Genomic DNA, 24,555 nt, shown 5'->3' with positions numbered 1-24,555 from the left:
CTATCAGCGGCATCTATTATGGATAGAATAATTCCCCTGCAATAAGATTTCAATAAGATTTTAACAATCGGAAACTTCACTCTGTCCATCTCGGTGACCGGACCTGCGTCAGTGATTCCAAGCCTCTACAAATGTGCGAAACTGCTTGGATTTAGCTCTGCAAGAAGCTTTCCCAGTCCAAGGATAAAGATTCAATCAATCAATTCTAGTGCATTGATGCCTTAATGGCCTCTTATATTTCTTTCAAGCGCGTAACGATCAAAATGAAAGAAGTCAAAATAAAACAAAATTTTATTTTATAGACGTTTCAACGTAAAAACTAAAGTTGCTTATGTTAGCCAACTGTCGCAATAAACGATAAAAAGTGTTGTTTACTAAAATTACGCTCGCTACCAGCAAAAATAAACCGGTTATTCAATTATTCATGCAGGTGGTTGGCCTGATCCGACAGTAGTCAAGTTTAGCTTCAAGCAGCCTTAGGTTTATAAACAACAAAAGCATACCTCAAGCAAACGAAAAATAAAAAAATTTCAATTTTAACTTCTCAAATTTTCACTTTTTTATTTTCTCAAATAATTTTTTGGTCATAATAATTGCTATATCACAATCATTTTATGCGTGTTCACTAAACTCGATTTACCGGTAGGCCTACATAAAAACCATTAATACGTTACGTTGGTGAAGAAAAATAAAGGTTAACGCATTAAATGAAGCCATAATAAGCATCAGAGGCATAGTCAAGAGGGAAAGGGAGCAATTGCCCTTCCCCAAAATATTTTAAATAAACATTTCACACTGCACACTCTTTTGCAGTATCATTTGACTACCGGTAAGCTTTACTTTTGAGTTAGGCTGAATAGTGCTCTCAGAGTGCGCAATTTTGTGGCCACCTGGAGTTGCTTGATTTGCCTGACCATTGACGAACCATTTTAAAGAGGGATCACGGATTAACAGTCTGACGGAAATTTTTGAAATCAAATTGCTTTTGTTTTTCTACGGTTGATGATGATAAACTCATTGCGTGACCTGGGAAAGATAGTACCGTAAAGAAGATGTTGAAATATAATAATTTTTAGAAAAATTCATTCAGACAACCACCAAAAGTTATCAAAATCAGGAAAAATCTGCTAAACGTGACAAATTAACTTGCATCTCTAGATAGCTATGACAATTTTAAGCTATTTTTTTTTTAATTTCTAGGAGAGGTCCTCCACACCTTTCGCTTTTGGTAACTTGTTGCCAAGCTCACTCAGACATGCAAAAATGCTTATTTGCCCCCTTTCCTAAAATTTTGTGCTGGCTACGCGGTACGCCCTTGCAATGCATACAGTTTTGCATGAGCAGAATTATTGTTTAGAACCAAAATGGTGCGTTGCTAGGCAGTGTGACGTCAGAGCTTGTGCGGTGTCACGGCAACATAAAAGTTCGCTAATCAAAGTTTTAGCGGATTTTTTAAAATTTTGTTGGGAACTGTTGGAAATCTTTTACTTTACTCAATTCAATTTATTTTTCATTGCTAGCGCGAACATGTAGAGAAGGATAAGTAAACATTGATTGATTGACAGTTGTTTTGTTGCGAGTAAAAATACACATATTCAGCAAAGTCAGATAAAACAAACGATAACGTATGGATACTGCAACGGGTGGCTGCGAAGTAACCTGGAAGGTCTTTTAGTTGAGCAGTCACAACAGTCGAATTTGACACCAAAAAAAGGGAAAGATGACAAAAAGTTTAAAATAAGCATCAATAAAACAGTGCCTGGAAAACACTATCTTAAAAATGCACAGCCACTAAACCTAGAAAAGAAAGCAAAAAATTAAAAAAAAAGATCTGGCAGCACTGCTTCTAAAAATATGATGGGGCTGCCAGTCGCCTTGCTACCAGTCAACTTATAATTTTATGAACAATTTGATGACAAAAATAACTAATTTGCACAATTTAAAGTTGTACTTTAATGATAATAATTAATCACATTTCAGTCCAGCACAAGAAACTATTTCATATGACCGAATTTACATATTCTAAAAGCCTACTTGTTCTGTTTGTCGATACAGGTAAAGTGTAAAAAAATAGAAATGACAAAACACAACCGCTTTAAAACGTGCTTCAGATTGAAATAACTTATTCAGATAAAAAAATTGAAAAGATTGTATCTCGCAACCCCATCCATAAAATAAGTTATAACTTAGTATGAAAAAAGCAGACAAAAGCATTTTGCTCTACTAGTGTAGAGCATCATTACTTAGTGCCTTATTCAAGTAGATTCTATTTGTGTTGGTTTGGGTGAAACGTTTCAGTTTTCAGCAACACTATTTTGAATATTCAAAGGCAAAGCTTTCATTATCTTTTGCAGGCAATCAGATTGAGTAAAAGCTTTAAGGTACGGTAGGCCATTATTGGTTAGTGGCAAGAGTTGACTTGAAGGTTAATGACGGAAAATAAAATTAAGGAATATAGCCTACTTGGGGCTAATTAAAAAAGCTTGATTCTTGTTGAGCGTTGTGGCGTTTCAGATGATAGCAATGTTGGTTGGCTAAATGTTGTCCAAACTTTACTTTCAGAAATAGAATTCTATAAAAATTGCCATGCATTGGTGCAACTACCGGTACGGTGTATTGTTTTCAGTTTTTTTTTTGTGTTGTGCAGTGTGACATTATCGGATTTTGCAGTACAGTGTGAGGGCTGACACTTGCAGTGCGTAGCCTACCGTATATGATTCTCTAATGGATTGATAAGCACTGGATGCAGAAATACATTTTACGCAAACAACAGGACGTGGAGTGGATATGAAAGCAAATTTTGCCTTGCGACTTCAAATAAAACTTCTTTTTCGGTTGCAGTGTTTTGCCACGTTCAATCTCGTATGTATGATATATGCTTGCCAGATGTTTTGTCCCTGAAATCTTTCGGCAGTGTTTTGCCACTCTCAATCTCGCACTTTCCATCAAAGTAGCCAATGTTTTGTAGGGCCGAAACGTCGTTCAAAACACCTGTTAAAAAAATTTTTGGTACTTAATGTTTTTGAAGGATTGATGTAAAGTATTGTAAGCTACAATGAACACGTTTCTGTCACGTTTGAACTCTATCTTTGCCTGGAGCTTAAGCGTAACTGCAGCTATTACATTTGCTTGCTTTCTCACCACACATTTTCTTGATTATGGACAAGATGTTAACATCGAAATTAACAGAATGGCTGTGTAAGTATTTATACTTTTAAAGTATTACACTGGTTTGTATTTCTGTAGCAGTAGATGATTGCAAACTATCAGATTTTATGTATTTGTACGTTTTATAAATAATGCGTGTTGATTGTGTAGGCAATACTAAAAGGTGGAAATAAGCCGGGCATGAAATGGCGTATTGTCCGCAGAAGTAGCGCATTAATACCGATGTAGAAAACGCGGAAATACGATCTTGGCGTTCATATTGTTTAACATTGCGATAACTCACTCCATCATGAAAGAATGAAATGTTGCAACATTTGCATTTTGCTTCTAAAACATAAGAATCAGTCCTAAATGACAATTCTGTAAATATACTTTATGACAAAAAGCAAATATATGAGATTTCGTAATTGTATATAATATATATTTTTATTTGGTTGAGTTTTTTGCTTACTCAAAAGCCAACCTAATGTGACGCATTTGAAAGTGTGGTTTCTCATAATAAATTAAAGTCGTTGTTTTATCTTCTACTTGTACTTTACTATCGTTTCAACTTTACAAAATGTCTTCTTTTGAGCTGTTACAGTTTTCCGCATTTCTGCCTTTTAGTGTTGCCCTGATTATGTTCCTTAATTTTTGTATTTTGCTTATATGTTCGAATAGCAGCTGACTTGGTAACCTTTTAGTCTTTCGCTACCATCCTTGGTGTGCGAATTATTTTTGTTTATTTGCCAGCAGAAAAAAAATTATAAACTGAATTGATTAAATAATAGGAGATGTTCTACTGGTGCAAATTGAGCTAAACTATCACAAGATGTATACAGTGACAATTTGCTTTTATTCCGACGTTTCGTCAATCAGACACGACTGACTTCTTCAGGGGCTAGACCAGGTAGTGACTACCTGTCTAGCATGGCAAAACACAGGACCATGTTGTTGAAACCAACTAAACACGCAAAATAAAAATTCAACTCTAGACAAAATTATCGCGCGCAAAGTTTGAATTAAGTTAGAAAAAAGGAAAGATTTAAATTTTAACAATTAACAACCCAGACAAAAATCTGTCATTTTTACATCTACCCAACGTCCGCAGACGTTGAATCAATGTAAAAATGATGGATTCTGCTGTCAGGGAAGAAACTGAAATACTGACAAGAGAGGAGGATGAACGGCATGAGTCATGATGAAACGAGTTTAAAAAACGCACTACTGCACAGTTTTACAATCAGCGTGAAACCAATTTAAAAAACGTAAAATAACCACTTACAATAGTTTTTTGTAGATAGCAGGAAAAGAGATGCCATCATTGCGATTCATTACATGAGGCTTTTGATTGATGAACCAACTTTCAGAAAACATTCGCTTTCTATAATCACTTTCAACTTTTAGAATTTTAGAATTGCTCCAAGTTATTCTATGGTCTGAAGTTATGGCATGCATGCAAGGAGCAGTATGCATGCATGCCATAACTTCAGACCATAGAATAACTTGGAGCAATTCTAAAATTCTAAAAGTTGAAAGTGATTATAGAAAGCGAATGTTTTCTGAAAGTTGGTTCATCAATCAAAAGCCTCATGTAATGAATCGCAATGATGGCATCTCTTTTCCTGCTATGTACAAATAATTATTGTAAGTGGTTATTTTACGTTTTTTAAATTGGTTTCACGCTGATTGTAAAACTGTGCAGTAGTGCGTTTTTTAAACTCGTTTCATCATGACTCATGCCGTTCATCCTCCTCTCTTGTCAGTATTTCAGTTTCTTCCCTGACAGCAGAATCCATCATTTTTACATTGATTCAACGTCTGCGGACGTTGGGTAGATGTAAAAATGACAGATTTTTGTCTGGGTTGTTAATTGTTAAAATTTAAATCTTTCCTTTTTTCTAACTTAATTCAAACTTTGCGCGCGATAATTTTGTCTAGAGTTGAATTTTCATTTTGCGTGTTTAGTTGGTTTCAACAACATGGTCCTGTGTTTTGCCATGCTAGACAGGTAGTCACTACCTGGTCTAGCCCCTGAAGAAGTCAGTCGTGTCTGATTGACGAAACGTCGGAATAAAAGCAAATTGTCACTGTATACATCTTGTGATAGTTTAGCTCAATTTGCACCAGTAGAACATCTCCTATTATTTAATTTAATGCCTGGTGAACAGCCTCATTCAATTTTCAACTGAATTGATCTTACTTAATGCTGATATCGATTTCAAGATAAATCTCTTTTACTTCATTTTAGCTTCAAACAAACTGGGCTGCCAGATCAGTTATGAATTTGGACTAAAAAGACTTCAAACCAATTCCAGTTTCTTAGGGTCTTTTCAAAGAGGACGTAGCTATATCTACGGCACTAGTGTTGTCAGGAATTTTGTCCTGCTTTGATTGAACTTGTGAATTTAGAAATGTTGAAGTCTTGGGCAAAAAGCAAAACCGTAACCTTGGCAATAGAAACAATCTTCTTTGATCACAACTATGGCAACCAGTGTCGTAGATATATACTAACCACTTAATTTCATATTTGATTCAACAGTAGTTCCTTGTGTTTACCCATGGATGTACATTGTCTATAAGACTTTATATGTTACTTTTCATCAATGTAGCGATTGTAGCCTAGATGTAACAAAATATGATGGCTCTGACATCCTACTCTATGACATCAAATGGTATCTGAACAACCATTGAAGTTTAGTATGGTCACTTCTAGATAAAATAATTTTAGGCATAGCTCTTAACTCTTTATAAATGCAACTTATATTCTTCAAAGGTAAAATTAAGGGTGCTTATCGATATGCAATGGAATGAACTTCTATCTGTTGTTAATAGTGTATGTATATTTATAATTCTATTTTGTGTTAAAATGCTTTGCAGGAAGAATATTGAAGAATTTTATGTTGGAGAAAGGCATGATTTGGGACAATTTTCATTTACTGTTAAAGCCAGTATCCTTTTCATTGTTTTAATGCATGAACATAATTCTTTGATATATGTATATAATGCAGGCTTGAACAAATGCATTACCGGTATTATAAAAATGAACTAACCAGCTTCTATTGCTAATGTATCCACTTTATCATGATGAATTTTGCTTGTATTCATAAATAAGCTTGTTTGGAATGGGCAATGACAATTTCATGTTAATTTTTCTTTTCAAGAAGGATACATAACTTTGAATATATAGGTAAAATCCCCCCAGCAAATATCCCTCCCTGCACCCTAGGGTGTTTCATTTTTTCACCATTTTTGAAATTCAAAATGCCTGGGATCCCATCTGGTGGTATTTGGGGAAAAAAGTTTACACCCCAAATTTTTTTCAATTATGACGTCATATTGAGGTGATCAAATTGGTGATTGAATTGAAGAAGGTGATTGAATTGAAAAAAGTGATTGAAATTTTTGGGCCTCAAAATCTCAAAATTTGGCCGTATCTCCGGAACCACTCATCATAGATCGACAAAATTAGTATCAAAATGCGCAGAAGGGTTGGTTTCCTATACGTGATGTTGAGAATATTAAGGTCTATCTGCTTCAGAAAAAAAGTGGTCCACAAGGTTTGAAATTTTTGGGCCTCAAAATCTCAAAATTTGGCCGTATCTCCGGAACCACTCATCATAGATCGACAAAATTAGTATCAAAATGCGCAGAAGGGTTGGTTTCCTATACGTGATGTAGAGAATATTAAGGTCTATCTGCTTCAGAAAAAAAGTTATTTCAAAAAATCTGATTTTCGGTCTATTTTCTCCTGATGAACAGAGATCAGGTGATCAAGATAATAAGTTTTTCTGTATTTTTCCACTCTTGGAAGCTGTTTTTGCGTAATAATAGTTGGTGTTAAGGTTTCAGTACTGGGCTTGTCTAGTCTTGCTATCTGGTTAAGCAAAGCCCCATGTTGCATTGTTGCATTGCTCCGGGACCCTTCTTGGCGCTGTCCACAAAAGAAATGACATGGGAAAGATACATTTCGTTTATGTGGAACATGCATTTAATGGTATGAATATCATGACCAACTTCATCATTAAAATAATTGACCAGTCGAGTACTGACTCCGGACTTTTTTCTTGTATTGAGAGCAGTCGTATCAGCCATGACTGAATAATGAGTATACTTGGGCTAGGTGAACTCTGCAAGCCTCCTGGATGATGGTGTCAAAAATCAGTGCTGCAGTGACTGACACACTTTTGGGAAAATATTTAACAGCAAGCACACTTTCGTGCTTCATGCCATTATCATCAACAATGCTGGCCAAACGTGCTGTTCTGTCCCTGAGCCGTAAAGCCCTAAACCCTGGCCATCCGCTACACACAACCACGCTGAGATATCCACCAAAGCAGCGGCTAAAATCAAGAAAGCCATTTGTACGCGCTGCACAAGACCTTCTGGCAGCCTCTGGTGGAAGCCCTAGCAAACAGTGGTGCCACGCGGCGTGGTGTGAACAATGGTCAAGCAGCACGTCCCCACTTCGCCAAGTATTCAGATCCCCGTCCGAAAACCAGCTGGGACATGGCCTCTCTAGACTTGCCTCATCAAGGCGTAACCGTTTGCTCACTGGTGTTGGACGCTATTGTGCAGACATGTTGCGCTGGGGCTTGGCAGAGAGTGCTGCTTGTGAGTGTGGCGAAATGCAGACGGCAGCCCACATTATCAAGGATTGCCAGCTATACAGACCACCCCATGATATGGAAGGCCTAATTTCCATCGATGACGACACCAGGCAGTGGCTAACCAACGGATGCCCTGACATATAGCGACAACACGAGAGAAGAAGAATCATCAACAAGTTCACCCAAGAAAACGTATTGATGTAGTTTATCGACAACGCGCCCATCATAATATAACTGCATGGTAGAAGCTGAGTTGAGAAGGTTCTCACTTTCCATGGGAGATTTTTCTCTTGTTTTTTGTCGTTGGCGGTATGCTGTCGAAGGTGATGCAGCTATTTGATCTTTTCCAAGAACCGACCTCATAAGATCTGACTGTTGGCGTACCGAAGTCATCCTACGATCAGCAAGTAAACAACTTCTATCATTTATTGAAAAAGAATGTACTTTCTTGTACAATTTTCCCCCAACAGCTGGTTTCAGAGGCTCGTATTCCCTATCATCTTCCCAATTTATATCCCCATCAGAGTCGCTTTCGCTACTGTGTAGACATCTAACTGCTTCATTTCTTTTTCTCTGTTTCGAACATACTAGTGCCGATGCTTTGGCAGATTGTATGCCAGAAGTGCTGGGTTGTTCAACTTCACTGCTCGTTTCCCACCTCCTTTTATGATTTTCCCGTTCCAAAGCCTTTTCTACATGATTGACATCTACGCCACCAATAAACATTTTTCGATCTTTTCGCTGATCTTTCAAGGAAGCGATTTCTTTCTCCTGGACTCGGTTTTCGAGTTCACAGCTGCAAGAGAGTTTCTTTTGAAAAACAACCGGATTTTCGGAGATCGAACACTTCACTTACATGCACATATATTGAACAAGTTCTGTAATCATTCTTGATTAACCTCATTACCTCTGTGTTTCATTTCCTTCTTTCTTGCTGTATTGTACTTCTTTATCACGTCTTTTAACTTGGCTTCAATTCTCTGTTTGCTAAGCACTGGAAGACCAGCTTTGTTCCATATGCCAACTACATCTTTCAGCAGTTCATCTCTCAAATCTTTGAAATGGGGTATTTTCTGCAAAAACTTGGGATTAGTTTCGGCTACCGCACTTTCTTCCTCAAGTAAAAATAGTGATGACTACATCTGAATTAAGGGGAAGCACATATTTCTCCGATTCCTTGAAGTTTTGCATCGACTTACTAATACTTGACCTTAAGGTTGCCACTTTAACAAGGAAAAATTCTGCCACTGCAATTGACTAGAATGCACCGCCAAATCATAAGCTACGTTTTCCATGACTTGAAAAAGAGCAAAAAGAAGATGATACAAAGCAAATCAAGTGATGGATTTTCTGTCAGCTGGTTGGCTTAGGTTAGGGCTAGAAAGTAGTTATTTCATTGACGCGGGTTCGATTCCCACCACTGCTATTGCTGTTTTTTCTTCTGTAATTACCAAATCAAGTTCGAAACAAGCATTAACTCTCTGGCTGAGTGCTAGAAAGGTCACAATTGGACGGTAGCCTCTTATAACATGTTCTGATTGGTTGGCGGTTTCATTCTAATCGATTTCAGTGGCAGAATTTCTACTTGTTAAAGTGGCTACCTGACCTTAATGCCATAATGACACTTTTAAAATCAAAATCTAAAGCAGGTGAGCAGCATACCTCTTCCTCAACGGTCACATTATAATATCCTCGACGAGGGATAGCCATCATCGTTATAATAGTAATATCTTCAATTATTACCCTTTCGTCTCTTGCAAAACGAACAAGAACTATTATTACGCAATAGCAGCTTCTAAGAGTGGAAAAGTACAGAAAAACTTATTATCTTGATCACCTGATCTCTGTTCATCAGGAGAAAATAGACCGAAAATCAGATTTTTTGAAATAACTTTTTTTCTGAAGCTGATAGACCTTAATATTCTCTACATCAGGTATAGGAAACCAACCCTTCTGCGCGTTTTGATACTAATTTTGTCGATCTATGATGAGTGGTTCCGGAGATACGGCCAAATTTTGAGATTTTGAGGCCCAAAAATTTCAAACCTCGTGGACCACCTCAATATGACGTCATAATTGAAAAAATTTGGGCTTTAAACTTTTTTCCCCAAATACCACCAGATGGGACCCCAGGCATTTTGAATTTCAAAAATGGTGAAAAAATGAAACACCCTACTGCACCCACAAAATATTTCCTGAAAAAATGCACCTGATGAAATCCCTTTTGATAAAAGAATTAAACTATTTAGTGGAGGGAGATATTTACCAGGATCTTTTTTTCCAAACTTGTGCATTTTTTCTGAAGAATTTTTACCGATTACCGATACGTTTTAGTGAGACAAGCATAGTGTTGTTATTTTTAACCTGTTAGTTTCCATGTCTGTACAGTGTTGATCATTGATCAATGTGTCACAAAATGGAAATAATATACTTGATGCTACTGATATGTTTTCAAATTATTCTTTGACATCTCCATGTAGACATGTCTTCCATCTTCAACTGGAATTGCAAAGAGCTTTTCATTTATCTGCTAGCTGAATATGAAACCCCAAAGAATAAGATCAATCAAGTCGTTTTGTGGGACCGTATCATTGAAAGAGGAGATAATGCTCACATTGATGTCAAAAGGCACTCTAACAAATATGACTTTTTTGATGATGGTGAATTCTTGAGGTACTGTATGTAGATTATAAGTGGTGCAAATTGATTGAAACTTGAAAGAAAGAAAAAATAGTCTATGTTTTAATTATTTGTTTTTGCTTAGGGGCTGTTCATAAAAGAGTCCTCATAAAATTGCAAAAAAATTAGATTCAACTGTGACAGAAATAAGTGCACATCATTCAACACCATGATATGTGTGATGTGACATACCATTTGATACCAAAGTAAAGAAAAAGGAATAGGTATATTACCAGCAGAGGTGGGCAGTAGCGTGCTACTTTTTGGTAGCGGTAGCAGTGCTACATTTTTGTTGGAGTAGCGACTGGAAACATCAAGCCACGTTAATAAGGTACCCGGTCAGTTGGTCGACAGGACAATTGGTCGACAAGACAGTTGGTCGACAGAACGATTAATTTTAGAGTTAGGGTTAGTTAACTAACCTTAACCCTAATCTAACTCTAACCCTAACCCTAAAATGAATCGTCGTCGACCTAACGTCCTGTCGACCAACTGTCTTGTCGACCAATTGTCCTGTCGACCAAATGTCTGTCGACCAATCGACCGTGCACCGTTAATAATACCAGTCACAACTCCAATCGAAGATGACTTTTTTTGGTGTGTTGGTGCCATCGCATGAAACGTAGATACTGAAAGAAAAATCAATTTTGGAGGCCTTTTTTTCAGACAGAAGCAAGGCCTTGAGCTTTCCTCGTGCCGATTTATAATGTCTTTAACTCTTTATTTAATACAACACCCCCAGGGCCCCATCCATTCCTTGCAGTGCTGACTTCCAGCAAGGACATTATGACAACAACTTATGTTATCATGAGTGGAACCTAGGAGAAGCCACAGATGTGATATATCCTTAGGAGAAACCTTGCCCTATCAAACACAACACCTCTAAAAAAATTAAATAAAATACATTTCCTTAATGAAAGGGAAATTGTTGGTAAGTTAAACAACAAAGAGGCAGTTTTTTGCGAAAAACAAGGTTAGAGTTGTTTTTTAAAAAAGCTGGTGGAATGGATGACAACCGTGTTAACGCAGTCAATATCACAATAGAACTTTAGAGAATAAGGTGTTTTAGTCCAATTTCTGGACGTCCTGTTGACGCTTCCGAGACCAGGGGATCATACAATGGTTTCAAAGAGAAACCCTTTCTTTCTACGGGCAATACCTCCGCATTCAGATTTTCAATGGCCAGATTCGTATTTTTAAGTTAATTACAAGCAAAATAACATTCGACATCAACCAAATTTCATCTCAACTTTCAACTACTTACTTCCTTGCGTTGTGGAGTTTACTGATTGCGTGTTTGTGAAAAAGAACCATTGACTCCTCTTGGTATGCCAATGAGTTCCCGCATTTTTGAACTTTTACGGTTTAGCTTGAAAGCAAAATCATCTTTTTTACTTTCATTTTCAGGTCAAACAACGTGAAGCTCTCACTGCATTGGAACGTGATTCCAAATGCTGGCTACATGTGGAGAATCCCAGCCAGAGGGAGCACCAACGTCACAATGCCAGGGACTTATTCCTTGCGACGACATTAACAAAGTAGGGACGGATACCTTCTTGGATGTGTGCATGAGAAATAGAAGATATTTATTGCATAAGAAATAGAAAATTTGTCCTGTATTTGCCAAAGAGTCTTTTTTAATAGGAGTACAGTGTGTTGTGACGACTTCTTTCGACCTAAAAGAGCTTATCGCTTCGTTAAACTCGTCATTCACTTGTCAAACCTGTCGTAGTTAATTAGGTGCAGTGCCAGATATGTCACAACTTTTGATTAGTCTCGTGTGGGCTTACTATGTGTGATGTTTTTCGATCGTCGTATCGATTTGTAACAACTTTTTTTATGGTCGTCAGACCATTCGGCATGCGACAACTCAGCAAGTATATTTCAGCTACTGTCCAAGTGAGTAAATGAAATTTTCAGCTAGCGTCTGACTTCCAAGCTCATCGCTTGCTAAACTGAATTTGCTGGCTTATCACATGCCAAGCAACAGCTTGCTCAATTGTTACTTGATCAGTGTCATCATTTGCCAACTTCAGCCATTTGCTGAAATGTTGCTAGCTTAGTTGTTACTTGTTCAACTGCCATTTTCTCAGTTCACGACTACTGACTTGTAGGAAACTCCTTTTTTTATTCCCTTTTTCATGCTTTTGCTCTGGGCAATTTGATCAACTGCATGTAACTTACTGTTACATGTAAAAGATCTGTTTTTATTGGATTAAGAGTGAGAGATATTATACACTCTTTGTACCAATTTCGGTACATCCGCTGCTGAAAGATTAATATCTAACTGATCTACCCAATTTAGTTCTCTTCGTAGCTTAGGCCTACTGTAGCCTATATTCATGGCTTCTTATAAAGCTTGTATGTGGATTGTAAAAGCTGTTACATTTTCGCATTGCTCTCAAGTATTTTGCGACAAAACACTCACTGAAATGTATCACCCTGTCATATTTGCAGTGTTTCTTGTATATCAGACCTAGATGTAGGCCGCCAAAGCTTTCAGCTCAATGTATTTTTGTCGTAAACGTGAAAAGTTTTGTCGTTTTTGTGCTTGATAACAGGAATGTGCAAGGAATCAATGTAAACGGTTCGCAAAATAAAGCTTTGAATTGTATCCTATTTGACGTGTTTCTAATGTCCAATCCTCGCCTGTAGTGTAGACTTAAAATCAATGAATAAAGAAACGAAATATAACCGATTGATTTACAGTATATTTTTGAAGAAAATGGAACAATTGTAAACCGTGTTTTAAATCGAGTTTAGCTGAAGCTATGAGGCTAGTGTGAAAGAGTGACTTCCATTACTATGGAGCCATTCGTATGATAGTGAAACGCATAGTTAATTTCATACTCTTTCAGCATTTTCACTAAAATCACACGTTTTGTTGCTTCTACCTTTTTCTAGACTTCTGCTATGTTGCCATGTGCAATTTTTGCTGTAGTAAGTTAGTCAGAAATAAAAACAAACTGAACTTGCATTTCGTTTCTGCATTAGCATTTCTTTGATCAAATTATTGCAGTCGTTTCTTCTTGCTTATGAAACAGTTCTAGTCTCGTCTGAGGTTCACATGTCCTGGTGTTCGAAAAACTGCACAGTGTGCTGTTTGAGGTTCTCCACAGCCGCACCTCGAACAAAAATACCATTCTAGCATGGTATCCCCTTTGAATCGTTTACAAGGCTTTGTTGGGCTAGATATCTTCGAAAAACAACAACCTTGATTCTAAAGACGTTTTTCGTTTGGAGCAATAGTTAATGCTAAGGCGCAATGAACCATTTTGTGCAGTGATAGTTGGGACAGTGGAATAACGGGACGACTCGCTTTATTGATTTTTCTTGCGATATGGACAGCTGGAGGGTCATTGCGAAATTTAAAAATTGGAAGAATTGCAAAAAGTTTTGTTTGCTTTTACGTAAATCATTTTTAACAAATGAAATGCTATATTTTGCGCGAGGTGATGCTAGAACATCGACAGAACTTGCTACAGCAATGTGAGGTTAAATACGGTTACCATTGTAGCTTGAAATCTATTGCTACATTATTATGACTAGTAGCCTATAGCATTACATAAGCATGATATCACATATTTTCATACATTTATTTTAGCAATACGCACTTTGTGCACACGCAGCCTGATCACATACGCTGCACCTGGGTATACGACGTATGGCGGTAGACACTAGCGTACGCAGGGGGGCATTGGGCTATGCCCCCCCTTAAAAATGTTTTAGTAGTTAACGACGTAGATTAAGGCATTTAATATGTTTTGGATTGCACTGTCAAAGCAATTATCAATGTTGTTTTATAGACTAAACCAATACGAAATACATGGCCCATTCCACCTACCCCACCCCAGGTATGCCAATGTAGCATAGTGTTCTGTAAGTTAGCCTATTATCAGGGTCAGATTTAGCAGTAGGCAGTTGCCTAGGGCGGCAAAATATACGAATATATTACATTGATAATACCGTATGTGAATATAATAATTCACAACAGATATATAGGAATTAATAAATCAAATATAGTTATTACTATCTGAAGCCTTTACAAATTGTTTCACCTTCTGATGATCCGTTAGGTGAAACAATTTGTAAAGGCTTCAGATAGTAATAACTATATTTTATTTAATTTGCTCTGCTTTGCTTTTTTGCTTAGCATTGAGCACTTTTTGTAGTACCGTATTAATAGTTTTCATTGTTTTAGGAATTAATAAATATGTTATCACATCACACACATTTATAAACAGTGCGGCAAGTCATCGCCCCTAGAGTACTTCACGCTTGATTGGTTTTCAACAATATGTGCTGCTTCTTTTATTCTATTTATCTGTCTCGCTTAGTATGGAGGACTAGGGTTTGTCTGTGCAATTTTTATTAATCTTTGTTCGGTTTGTTTCACTGTTAGTAAATTTAAAGGAGCCTAGAAAAAATGTTTTTAGTCAATGTTAGGTTGATGGAAAAAGTTGCAGGCTATTTTGTGTACTTGCCTTGATGCTTAAAGTATGTAAACAATCAATGATCTCATGAATGATCTCACATTTTTGAGGATTAACTCATCTTTACTTGTTTCTACAGACTTAGAAGAAATTATTGATTTGTTTGCAAGAGAAAAAGCCCGCCGGAAGGGATTTTAAACAATTAGTTCATTATACAATGACATTCATTGATCTATTCAAATAAACAGTGCAAATAACTTTTTTGTAAGGAATTGAAAATATAAATCGTAGCGCACAGTCGAAAAAAAAATTTTGGGGGCGGCACTTTTCATATCTGCCTAGGGCAGCGCTTTGGCTGAATCCGGCCCTGCCTATTATAGTGAGAAAGAAATGGATAAAGTCTAAACTAAAACCATACTGGGATATCATGAAGACGTCTGGGATATCAATGGCCAGTGGCGTAGGCAGGGAGGATTGGGGGTTACAACCCAGGGATTCATAGTATAGGGATCGCCAACTCGGCTGGAAATCCGACAATCGGAGTGTAAAAGTGTTGCCAGATATTTTTTATATTTTTAGAAAAAATGTTATTTTGGCATTTTTAAACATTAGTGGTCGCCCAAAGCTTGTCCGTTTAAAACTAACCTGACGTTTAAAGTTGCACAAGATTGAGTTAAGGTAGTTTGTAGTTGTGTTACTTTGCAATAAAAATGTGCTGAATTTATGTGCAAAACTTAAATAAAACTTGCAAGTTTAAAAAAAATTATACTAACCAGTTAAGAACAAAAAAAGTTGAGAAACTTAAAAATACACCTCAGGAATAAAGAGCTTCATGTTTTTAGTGTTGAAGCCGGTAATTATTTTTCAAGTAATAAGTTTTATGTACAAGAGAGGTTAAATTTGCCAAAAATATGATAGTTTGATTTGTGAAGAATAAAATTGCTTTAGATTAGTTTTAAAATATTTATTTACGGGCAAGTTTTGGGCAACTACTACTTTACAAAATGCCAAAATAATATATTTTTCTAAAAATATAAAATCTATCTGGCAACACTTTTACACTCCGATTGTCGGATTTCCAGCCGAGTTGGCGATCCCTTACAACCCCCCTTTTGGCACGAGTGTGACGTCACGATAATGAGAATGATGCTTTCAGTCTCTTTATGCTTGGGAATGATGCTTTCAGTCTAAAAAAAGCTTGCCTAATTTTAAACAAAACTGCATTACAAGAGCGAGTTTTGCCATTACCAAACATTCAAACATCTCAGCCAGGAATTAGCAACAAGAAAACATAGAGACTTAGCTTTATTTCCGAAAAATGTCGAAGAAAGCGTGATCTCATCCTTTTGCTTGCCACCTGTCAGCACCATTATAGGCTACAGGAATATTCATACCCACATTTTTGTTAAAAATGCTCTCAGAATGCACCAAATTCAAAGTCATGTTTCAAAATTTTCTGGGAGAGGTTCCCCAGACCCCCCGTCGCGGGGTATCGTCTTACGCGTAAATGCCACCGGGCATCGCCTGCCGGTCGTCAAAATTTCTGGCTACGCTACTGTCAATGGCCGCCCCCCCCCCCTTGAGAAAATCCTGCGTACGCCACTGGCGGTAGACCTCAAGCTGTAGTTGCACCAAATTTTGTCATAACACTGTGACCCTCCAGTTGTCCACCTTCTTTTTGAGTGAGCAATCCCCTACTTCTACCATCCTTAACTGATAGTTAAGTAGGTCTCAGTGTTTTTTGGCCGAATAATGAACAACACATAAAAAACAAAAAAACGATTTCTTTAAGTCGTCAATTTCAGTTTTTGGTAATCTATAGGCTAATTGTTCTATCGTAGCTAATCACTTTTTGTGTTTTTCAAAATTGTGCTTGATGTGACATTAGGCTACATCTGAAGCGATCTTAATTAAACCAATCAAGCGCTTTGAATGGCTTTAAAACAATGTTTTTTACGTATTTTTTAATATTTTTTATCTGTTTTACCAAAAAAAAAAAAATTGAATTTTGCGCAGTTTGCCAGTTGCCTAAATGAAACTGTAATAGCCTACATACAAAGCAATACCAAGAACGAGGTAGGCTAACCGGACAAGCCGCTTTTGTTTAAGCTTGCAATTTCAGTTTTTCATGTCTAATGGCATAGGCTAATAAGTTATAGCCTAGGATAACCGTTTTCTAAAAAAATGTGCAGTGATAAAAATTCCTTAGAATTAAGTAACTTATCGTCTAAAATTGTAGGCCTAAGTTATTATTGCACAGCAGACCAGTCTCTATTCCAGTGGTTCCCAACCTTTTTGACCTTGCGGCACCCTATCAAAGAGATAAATAGTTTGCGGCACCCTGGCAAAACTGGATCAATTTTATGAGGTTTCTGTATTTCAAATAGGCCTAATAGCGCGCGTAAATAAATGTAGGCTATTTATTCAAAAGTCAGTGTGAAATTTGGGCTCGACTTCTTGCAGAAAGTTCCTTAATATCTGGGGGCTCTATTCGATAAAGCCACCCGCATTTCTTCCTCGACTATAAGCAGTCGTTCTCGTTTTTTAGTTTTTATGTTCGTTTATACGGAAAATCCACTCTCACATAGGTATGACGCGGAAAACTGCAGAAAAGGCACAATAGCTTTCTTTTCAACGCAAGGAAATTCATTTGAATTTTTATCCAGAACTCGTCGAGAGGCATCTGCTTGTGCATAAGCTTAAAATTTCTATCGTTACGAATATCAATTAATTCTTCTTCTTTAAGATTCAAAACAATACGAGAGTCCAGTAAAAGTGGATATCTCACCAATGCGTAATTTTCCGTGGACAAGCAGGGGAAGTATTTCTAAATTTTTTCTTCCAATGATTTTAGGTGCTGAGTTATTAATGAGAACTTCTTTGTTCTTCATTTCAGAGAAATGTGAAAGCATGTCAAAGTTTTCGTTCTCCACTTTTAAGGACCACATTTGCACTTGTTCTAACAGTGGTTTCATTTTATCGGTTGAAGTTACGAGAGTTTCATTTTTGTCCTGCATTCTCACATTCACGTTATTTAAATGGTCGAAGCTATTTATTAAATACGCTAATTTGGAGACCCCATTGTAATCGCAAAGCAATTCACAAAATTCCTCTTGCTTTTCAAGGCTGAAAAAAGAGAGCATTGCATCCTTCAACTCATATAGGCTAGCCTAGTTGAGAAGGAGCGATTTTCTGGCGTCAGCACTACCTGACTGCTGCTCACTATATAGAACAGCGAGCACTGTGTTTCGCTAACCATACCGGTGTAGCCTCCACACTAGCCATCAAGATTTTCCCAAAAACATGTGTTTCTCTGCAGTCGAGTGTAGCAAGAACTCAGCGATAGACACGTGTTTCGCCCATGAGGCTGGGCTCATCAGTACCGCACCACTAGTTCTTGCTACACTCGACTGCTGAGAAACTCATATATAGCCTACTCGTGACAATGCTTTTCCTCGCGACAACCATCTTACTTCGGACGGTATGTAGCCTAACAGAAGATTAGCATAGTTTTCTCGCATTTCCTTACAAAGCTTGGCAAATAGACGTGATTTAAGTGGTCTACTTTTGATGTAGTTGACGATTTTGACAACTTTGTTTAACACTTTTTAGGTCTGAACCTAATGTTTTTCCGACAAGAACTTCACGATGAAGAAAACAGTGTATTGTTATAATATCACTATTTTGCCTGTTTGCTAACGATACAAATCCTTCAATTGACCTTGACCCAACCATCGGTTTACAATGGTTCGCAAACAATCGTGCAATTTTATAATCGTGCTGGGTCACACAATCCAATAATCCATCACTGCAATTTGACTTTGTGCGCCATGAAACGCAAAATAAAATCATGAAACCTGGCAATAATGATGCCTTTCAAACGTTTTTAGGGAAAGAAAAGCAACGAGTCAAAATCTCTTTCGCGCTGTTTTTCCTGGGCGAGAAAACGAAGGCTTACCGCCAGCCCAGCGGCTTCCCCACTAAGCGACCCTCTATAAAGGAGCCGGGAATAACTACGAGGCGCGAAACTTAATACGCACTGAAACTCGGTTAGAAATAAATAAATTCCGCACTTAACGAGTTAAAGTTAAAATAAAGAATGGGCCACACTATTGCAATATCTCGCGGCACCCTTGAGCATTGCAATTGGCACCCCAGGGTGCCGCGGCACCCCGGTTGGGAACCACTGCTCTATTCTATGGGTTCAGCCTATAAAGATTTTTTGCGGATCACTTGCATGCTGCCATTGTCGAAGCGCTTGGCCTATCCTCCATAATTTAGGCTAAGCTTAAGCCTATGTAGATTCTTTTGAGAAATCAAAAATTTACTGTTCGAAGATATTGTCACAATCTAGTTGTAGGCTATAGGCCAATGACTCTAGATAGATCTAAAGTTCAACAGGATTTTCAAAAAACTTGAATTGCTTGCTTTGTTATTTTTTAGACTACGGCAGGCCTATGACTTCACATCCCAGTCAGCAAGGGTTCGTGGGGCCCACGTGGGATTTCCATGGGCATTCGTGGGCTTGTGGGCTTAAGGTGAGTTTATCTGATGTTTCCGATTAGGCCCCAAGTGCGCGGCCTACTTCATATTTTTTTCTTTATAACCGACTCCCGACATCTTTTATTGAATTTATCTTAATAATGTTATCATATCATGAAAATGTATCTGGAAATTTATTTTTATTTCTTGAAATAAACTTTCTGGGCTTTCTGTGGGCATGAAGTGGGCTACCCACCATGATGAAAAAATATAAAATATACGTTTGCACCGGTCCATTATGCTATATTAAAGTGCAATAATCATAAAAATTGAATATATACAACGATACAATGCGACGGCGGTTTACATTTTAATAATGGTTTCATGGTAGGCTGCCCACCCATTAGACGTAGGTGGGCTGCCCACTTGGGACATTTCTGCAAACCGTGGACACATAGGTACTGGGGCCCACGCAGTACAATGTGGGTAACCCATATGCAGCCCAAGTGGGCCCCACGAACCTTTGCTGACTGGGATAGCCTATACACATTTACCCTATGACGTCGATGGTAGCCTAGGCCTACGCTGTTATTGAAATAAGCTAGCCTATTAAGAAACAGGCGTGAGCTACATATAATAAAAACGCACTGTATCTAATGAGTAGCATACGGTACGCTATGAATTTGTCATGTTTTCGGCCACTTAAAAAGAAAAGGTTGCGGCCCTTAAAATTATCCCTGGTCCAACATTAGGTTACTCTCTGGACCCCCTTTGTCAACGCTACTGCATGTGAGTGCTGTCAGGCCCGGATTTAGGGGGGGGGCAGAGGGTGCAGGTGCCCTGGTCCCCCTACGTGAAAAAATGTAATTTTGTGTTATTTTTTTTTCTTTCAGCCTTTAAAGCAGTGGTTCCCAACCTTTTTGTTGTCACGGACCCCTTTAGACAAATTATTAATTCTGCGGACCCCTACTTAAATTTTGCCTGAAACTCAATTAACATACCTGTGCTATTGATTTAATTATGCTTCTCAACTACTGTACTGCGTCATATTGCATTGCCGCTATGACTCCTGCAGCAAATATCAGGTTAAAACATTTGCTTAAATAAGAAAATGAATGAATTGTTCAAGAAATGGCAGCAGGATTTGAATATTAAGGTGACCCAAAGTGCCATGCCGAAACTTTTTCAATGTAAGCAAATTTAATGAGAAGGCTGTTGTTGTCTTTCCTGAACTAAACGACTGAACTGTGGTTGAGTTTTTGACAATGCAACACGCTTGTCATCTTCAAGGTCCAGGCGATTTTGATGTTTAGTTTTTATTGTAACAAGAGCTGAGAATCCTGCCTCGCAAAGGTAAGTGGTTATGAATGGTAAGAAAACAATAATCGCTTGCTTTGCCAAGAATGGGTAGGTTTGCAGTTGTGAGCACCAAAATTCTTCCACAGTTTTTGAATGAAATTCAATGCGTAATAACTCTTTTGATCTCAAATCAATTAGGTCATCTTTACTGAGATCGTCATCGCTAATATTTTTCAAGTCAAAAAGAAAAGGATTTCGAATCCATGTTTCAACTTCGTTTGGCAGGTGTTCTAAATTAAAATAACGTTGATATGAGACTTTCAGGGTTTCCAAGTATGCGCAAAAATTTTCTCTCATAGAGATCAAAAGAGTACATTCTCTGAGTTTCATCCATCAAGATAAGATCTTGTAACATTGGAAAGTTAGCGTAATTACCTGCTTCCAATCTGCGTTTCCAAACCGGCAACTTGGCTAAAAACGCTTTCAGTTTTTCAGCTGCATCTATTATTGTCACACCTGGTCCTTGAGTGCCACGATTAACATTGTTAATATGACCGAAAATATCGGCTAAGTAGGCCATGCCGTATAGAAAACTTTTACTCTCAAACAATTTTGAGAGGGGACTTCTTTTTGCTTTTAAAAGAGTTGATAGGCTATTTCATTTTTTAGCTGCTGCAGTCGTTTTAAAACTTCTCCTCTAGATCAGGGGTCCGCAAATACTTTTTGGTGCGACCCAAAAAGCAATCGTTTGAAGTCTTCGCGACCCAAACGTTTCGGAAGCATATAATTTTGAGCAAAACACTTTGCAAATTAATATTAATTCCAATACGGTCGTCCCCACTTATTAAGGCCACATCGGGACCGGACGATTTTGGCTGCGGGAGACAATTTTCTACCACTCCTATACCTTCAGTAATTCCGGAATGGACCAAATTGGGCTTAATAAGCGGGTGAACCTATTAACCGTGCGCTTCGTCGTCGTGCAAGCCTCTGGGGCCGAGGGTCTACTCTATCCTTTTACCAGCCCAGACTCAAGATGTTCCCGGACTACACTGGAAGGCTATTAGAGAGCAGCCAGTATTTAGTTTCATCACCCATGACACGCAGACCTTCCACTCCGTTAGGTGGCTTGAAGATGGTACAGTTATTGATGATGTAGTCTGCAGTCTGTTCCTCGGCACCACATTCACAGGAGGAGGAGGAGGCTAATTCCCCAATGGCGCATGGTTGACCGGAAAAGCCCGACGCACGTACGAAGACGGTTGAGGCGCACCCATGCTTGTCTTTGTAGTGTCAGGCGGATGGGGCATGTGTCGGCGTTGGGGATGAACGAATGAAGTCCGGTGGTACTTGACTTCCTTTCAGAATTCCATTTATAGTCCGCCCAAGTAGCCGCAGAGATGAAGTTCATCTGCTGCGTTGATCAGAAGTTGAGCGGCTGGCACGAATGGTTGTCTTGACTTCAGTCGACTGGGGTGCTGGTTTGGGGGAGCAGAGATCTTGTGGTGGAGAAGATGGTTAGGCATTAGTGCCCGTCGGCTAAGAAACAGAGTGGCTTCTTCGTGACGAAGCTCAGAAAGTTGGATGCCAGCGAGAATGGCAAAATTATCCAATGATGTGGGACGCATGCATCCGGTAACTGTGCGCAGGGTGCTGTTTATGGCAGTGCCGGTCAGCCCTCGCCCCCCAGCTGTGGCCTGCCAGGCGCTTGAGTAGTGCAGCGTGGGATGTCATTTTCTTGCGCGGTGACACCAAATGGTGGCGGTATGTGTACGATCTGTCTAGTGTCACCCCAAGATATTCTGGTTCGGGGCAGAAGGTCAGAGGTATTCCATTGTTCTGAACATGTAGCTCACGATCAACTTCCCGACTGTAGGCTATAGGTGGAAAGCTGCCGCCAAAGTTTTGTTTTCGCTAAGTTTCAGTCGCCAGTTCTGGAGATAGCCTAAGCTGAGAGAGTTTTCATGCCCTGGCTCAAGCTGTCTTCCAGGCTATATATATAACCGTGGCCCCGTGGGCTTAACTACTGTACTACAATCGAAAGTATAAATTTTCTTGTAGCCTACCAATTGTACGAAACTCAGCACATCAAAGACTATACGATTGTATTTATTTTTGCCATACAAGTTATATTTATGGTAATTTTAAACCGTTTTGCGACCCACTGTGAATGGTCTCGCGACCCAAATTTGGGTCGCGACCCAGTATTTGCGGACCCCTGCTCTAGATAACCAACGTACCTCAGAATGATACAAAAGTAATCCGTAATCTGACCCTACTTCTTGACAGAACGCTTTAAAAGTACGGTGGTTTACAGCTCTGCTTTTGATGAAATTAACGACTTTCATCCAGTTCGTCAGAATTTCTTTGAGACTTGCTGGTAAAGTTTTTGCTGCTAAGGCGTAGGCTACCTGTGCAAGAAGCAATGGGTAACAACCACTCGAGGAGCTTCGTTTTTTACTAAAGCAGCAAATCCGGATTTGTTCCCGAGCATAGCTGGTGCTCCATCCGTGCATATAGAACAAAGTTGTTTTTTTTTCCAAAATTCATCAAGGTAATCACGGATCCCCAAATGTTTTCTCACCGACCCCCAAGGGGTCCGCGAACCCCAGGTTGGGAACCACTGCTTTAAAGTTTCTGCAAAATGCTGTGCAGTGGTGGATTAATGCTACTGTAGACGTAGAGGTGGTTTTTCGCGTCGTAGGCGCAAAAAATGTTTTTGCACGGGGGCCCCCCGATCTAAAGGTGCCCCGGGCCCCCATCAGCTAAATCCGGCCCTGAGTGCTGTGGTCAGGTTTAAAGCTAAAACGTTTAAATAAAATCGGATATTTGTGTAAATGATATTGTTAAAGCAAGTTTGCTCTTTCATGTGTATCCTACTGACTGCACTCCAGTAGGCTATGTTTACTCAACCATGTCCTTTAGCCTAAAGCGAACAGGCTATGCATTTGACTTTTGAAATGTTTTTAATTAGAAAATTTGACAATATATCATTGTTTTCCATTTTTTTAAAACTTTCATTAAACATCAGTCCCGTTAGCTCAGTGGTTGCGCGCCCGACTTAAGATCAAGCGACGGTGGTTCAGCTCACGGGGTGTCCGATTGAACAATGCATTTCAGGATTGCTCTCTACTCAGCGACATGTAGTGGATGGATTCATTCCTCTGGAAGAACACTTCAACAACAATTGAAAACCCTACTTTATCAATCTCGGTGGCTGGGGCCTGCGGCAGTGGTTCAAAGTCTTTACAAGTAGGCTCTGCGAAACTGCCTAAATTAATCACTCAATAAAGCATTCCCAGTCATAAGACAAAAATCAAATATCTCAATAAGCAAAGGACATGAAGGTAGCTTGATACAATTTTTTCTCTCCATAAAAATTTAGAAAACGAAGAAAATAATTAAAATATTAGAAATTTACGTTTTCAAAGAAATGCTATTGAACACGAGGTTGTAATCATTTAATGTCTCCCTTTCATTTTTTGCTTTTATGAAAAGTGCGCATCATGTGGTTTTGAAAATACTGAAGAGAAGTCGAAACGGAAAAAAAGATTTTGATTTGATTAGGTTGTGGTGTGCCTGGTTGTATCCTGGCGCGAAATATAAATTATTTTAACTACGTCTATTTCTGAAAAAATTCGAAATTTAAAATAGAATCGAATGCTATAGAATTAGTTCAATTGACTATGGTGAGACAATAACTAAAGGTTGCAAGGTTGATATTTTTATTGGATCTCCCAAGTCCAGGTTTTGGATCTTTGATTGTAGCCTACTGTGTGTCAATACTGTTCTATGTGTGTCATTTCTTCGTGACTGGCTTTTGCAGTTTCAGTGAAATGTTTTTAAGTACTTAACGCTGCGAAAAATACCAGATATTACCTTATTTGTGTAACTTATTTCAGGAA

The 24,555-nt window shown here is 38.4% G+C and overlaps 1 protein-coding gene across 1 annotated transcript; it reads left to right on the top strand.

Annotated features, from left to right (window-relative positions):
* The first annotated feature begins 2,951 nt into the window (after window positions 1-2,951).
* On the top strand, window positions 2,952-13,407 carry LOC145783129 (signal peptidase complex subunit 3-like). The gene is made up of 4 exons (XM_082594911.1): window positions 2,952-3,198; window positions 6,028-6,098; window positions 10,238-10,430; window positions 11,844-13,407. Exons 1-4 carry the CDS (start codon window positions 3,056-3,058, stop codon window positions 11,968-11,970), a joined length of 534 nt encoding a protein of 177 aa, XP_082451037.1. The 5' UTR covers window positions 2,952-3,055; the 3' UTR covers window positions 11,971-13,407.
* Window positions 13,408-24,555: the final 11,148 nt, after the last annotated feature.

Source organism: Aplidium turbinatum, chromosome 14 (assembly GCF_918807975.1).
Source record: "Aplidium turbinatum chromosome 14, kaAplTurb1.1, whole genome shotgun sequence".
Lineage (NCBI taxonomy): Eukaryota > Metazoa > Chordata > Ascidiacea > Aplousobranchia > Polyclinidae > Aplidium > Aplidium turbinatum.
The sequence above is the reverse complement of the archived record's forward strand: the minus strand, read 5'-3'. Positions and strand labels throughout refer to the sequence as shown.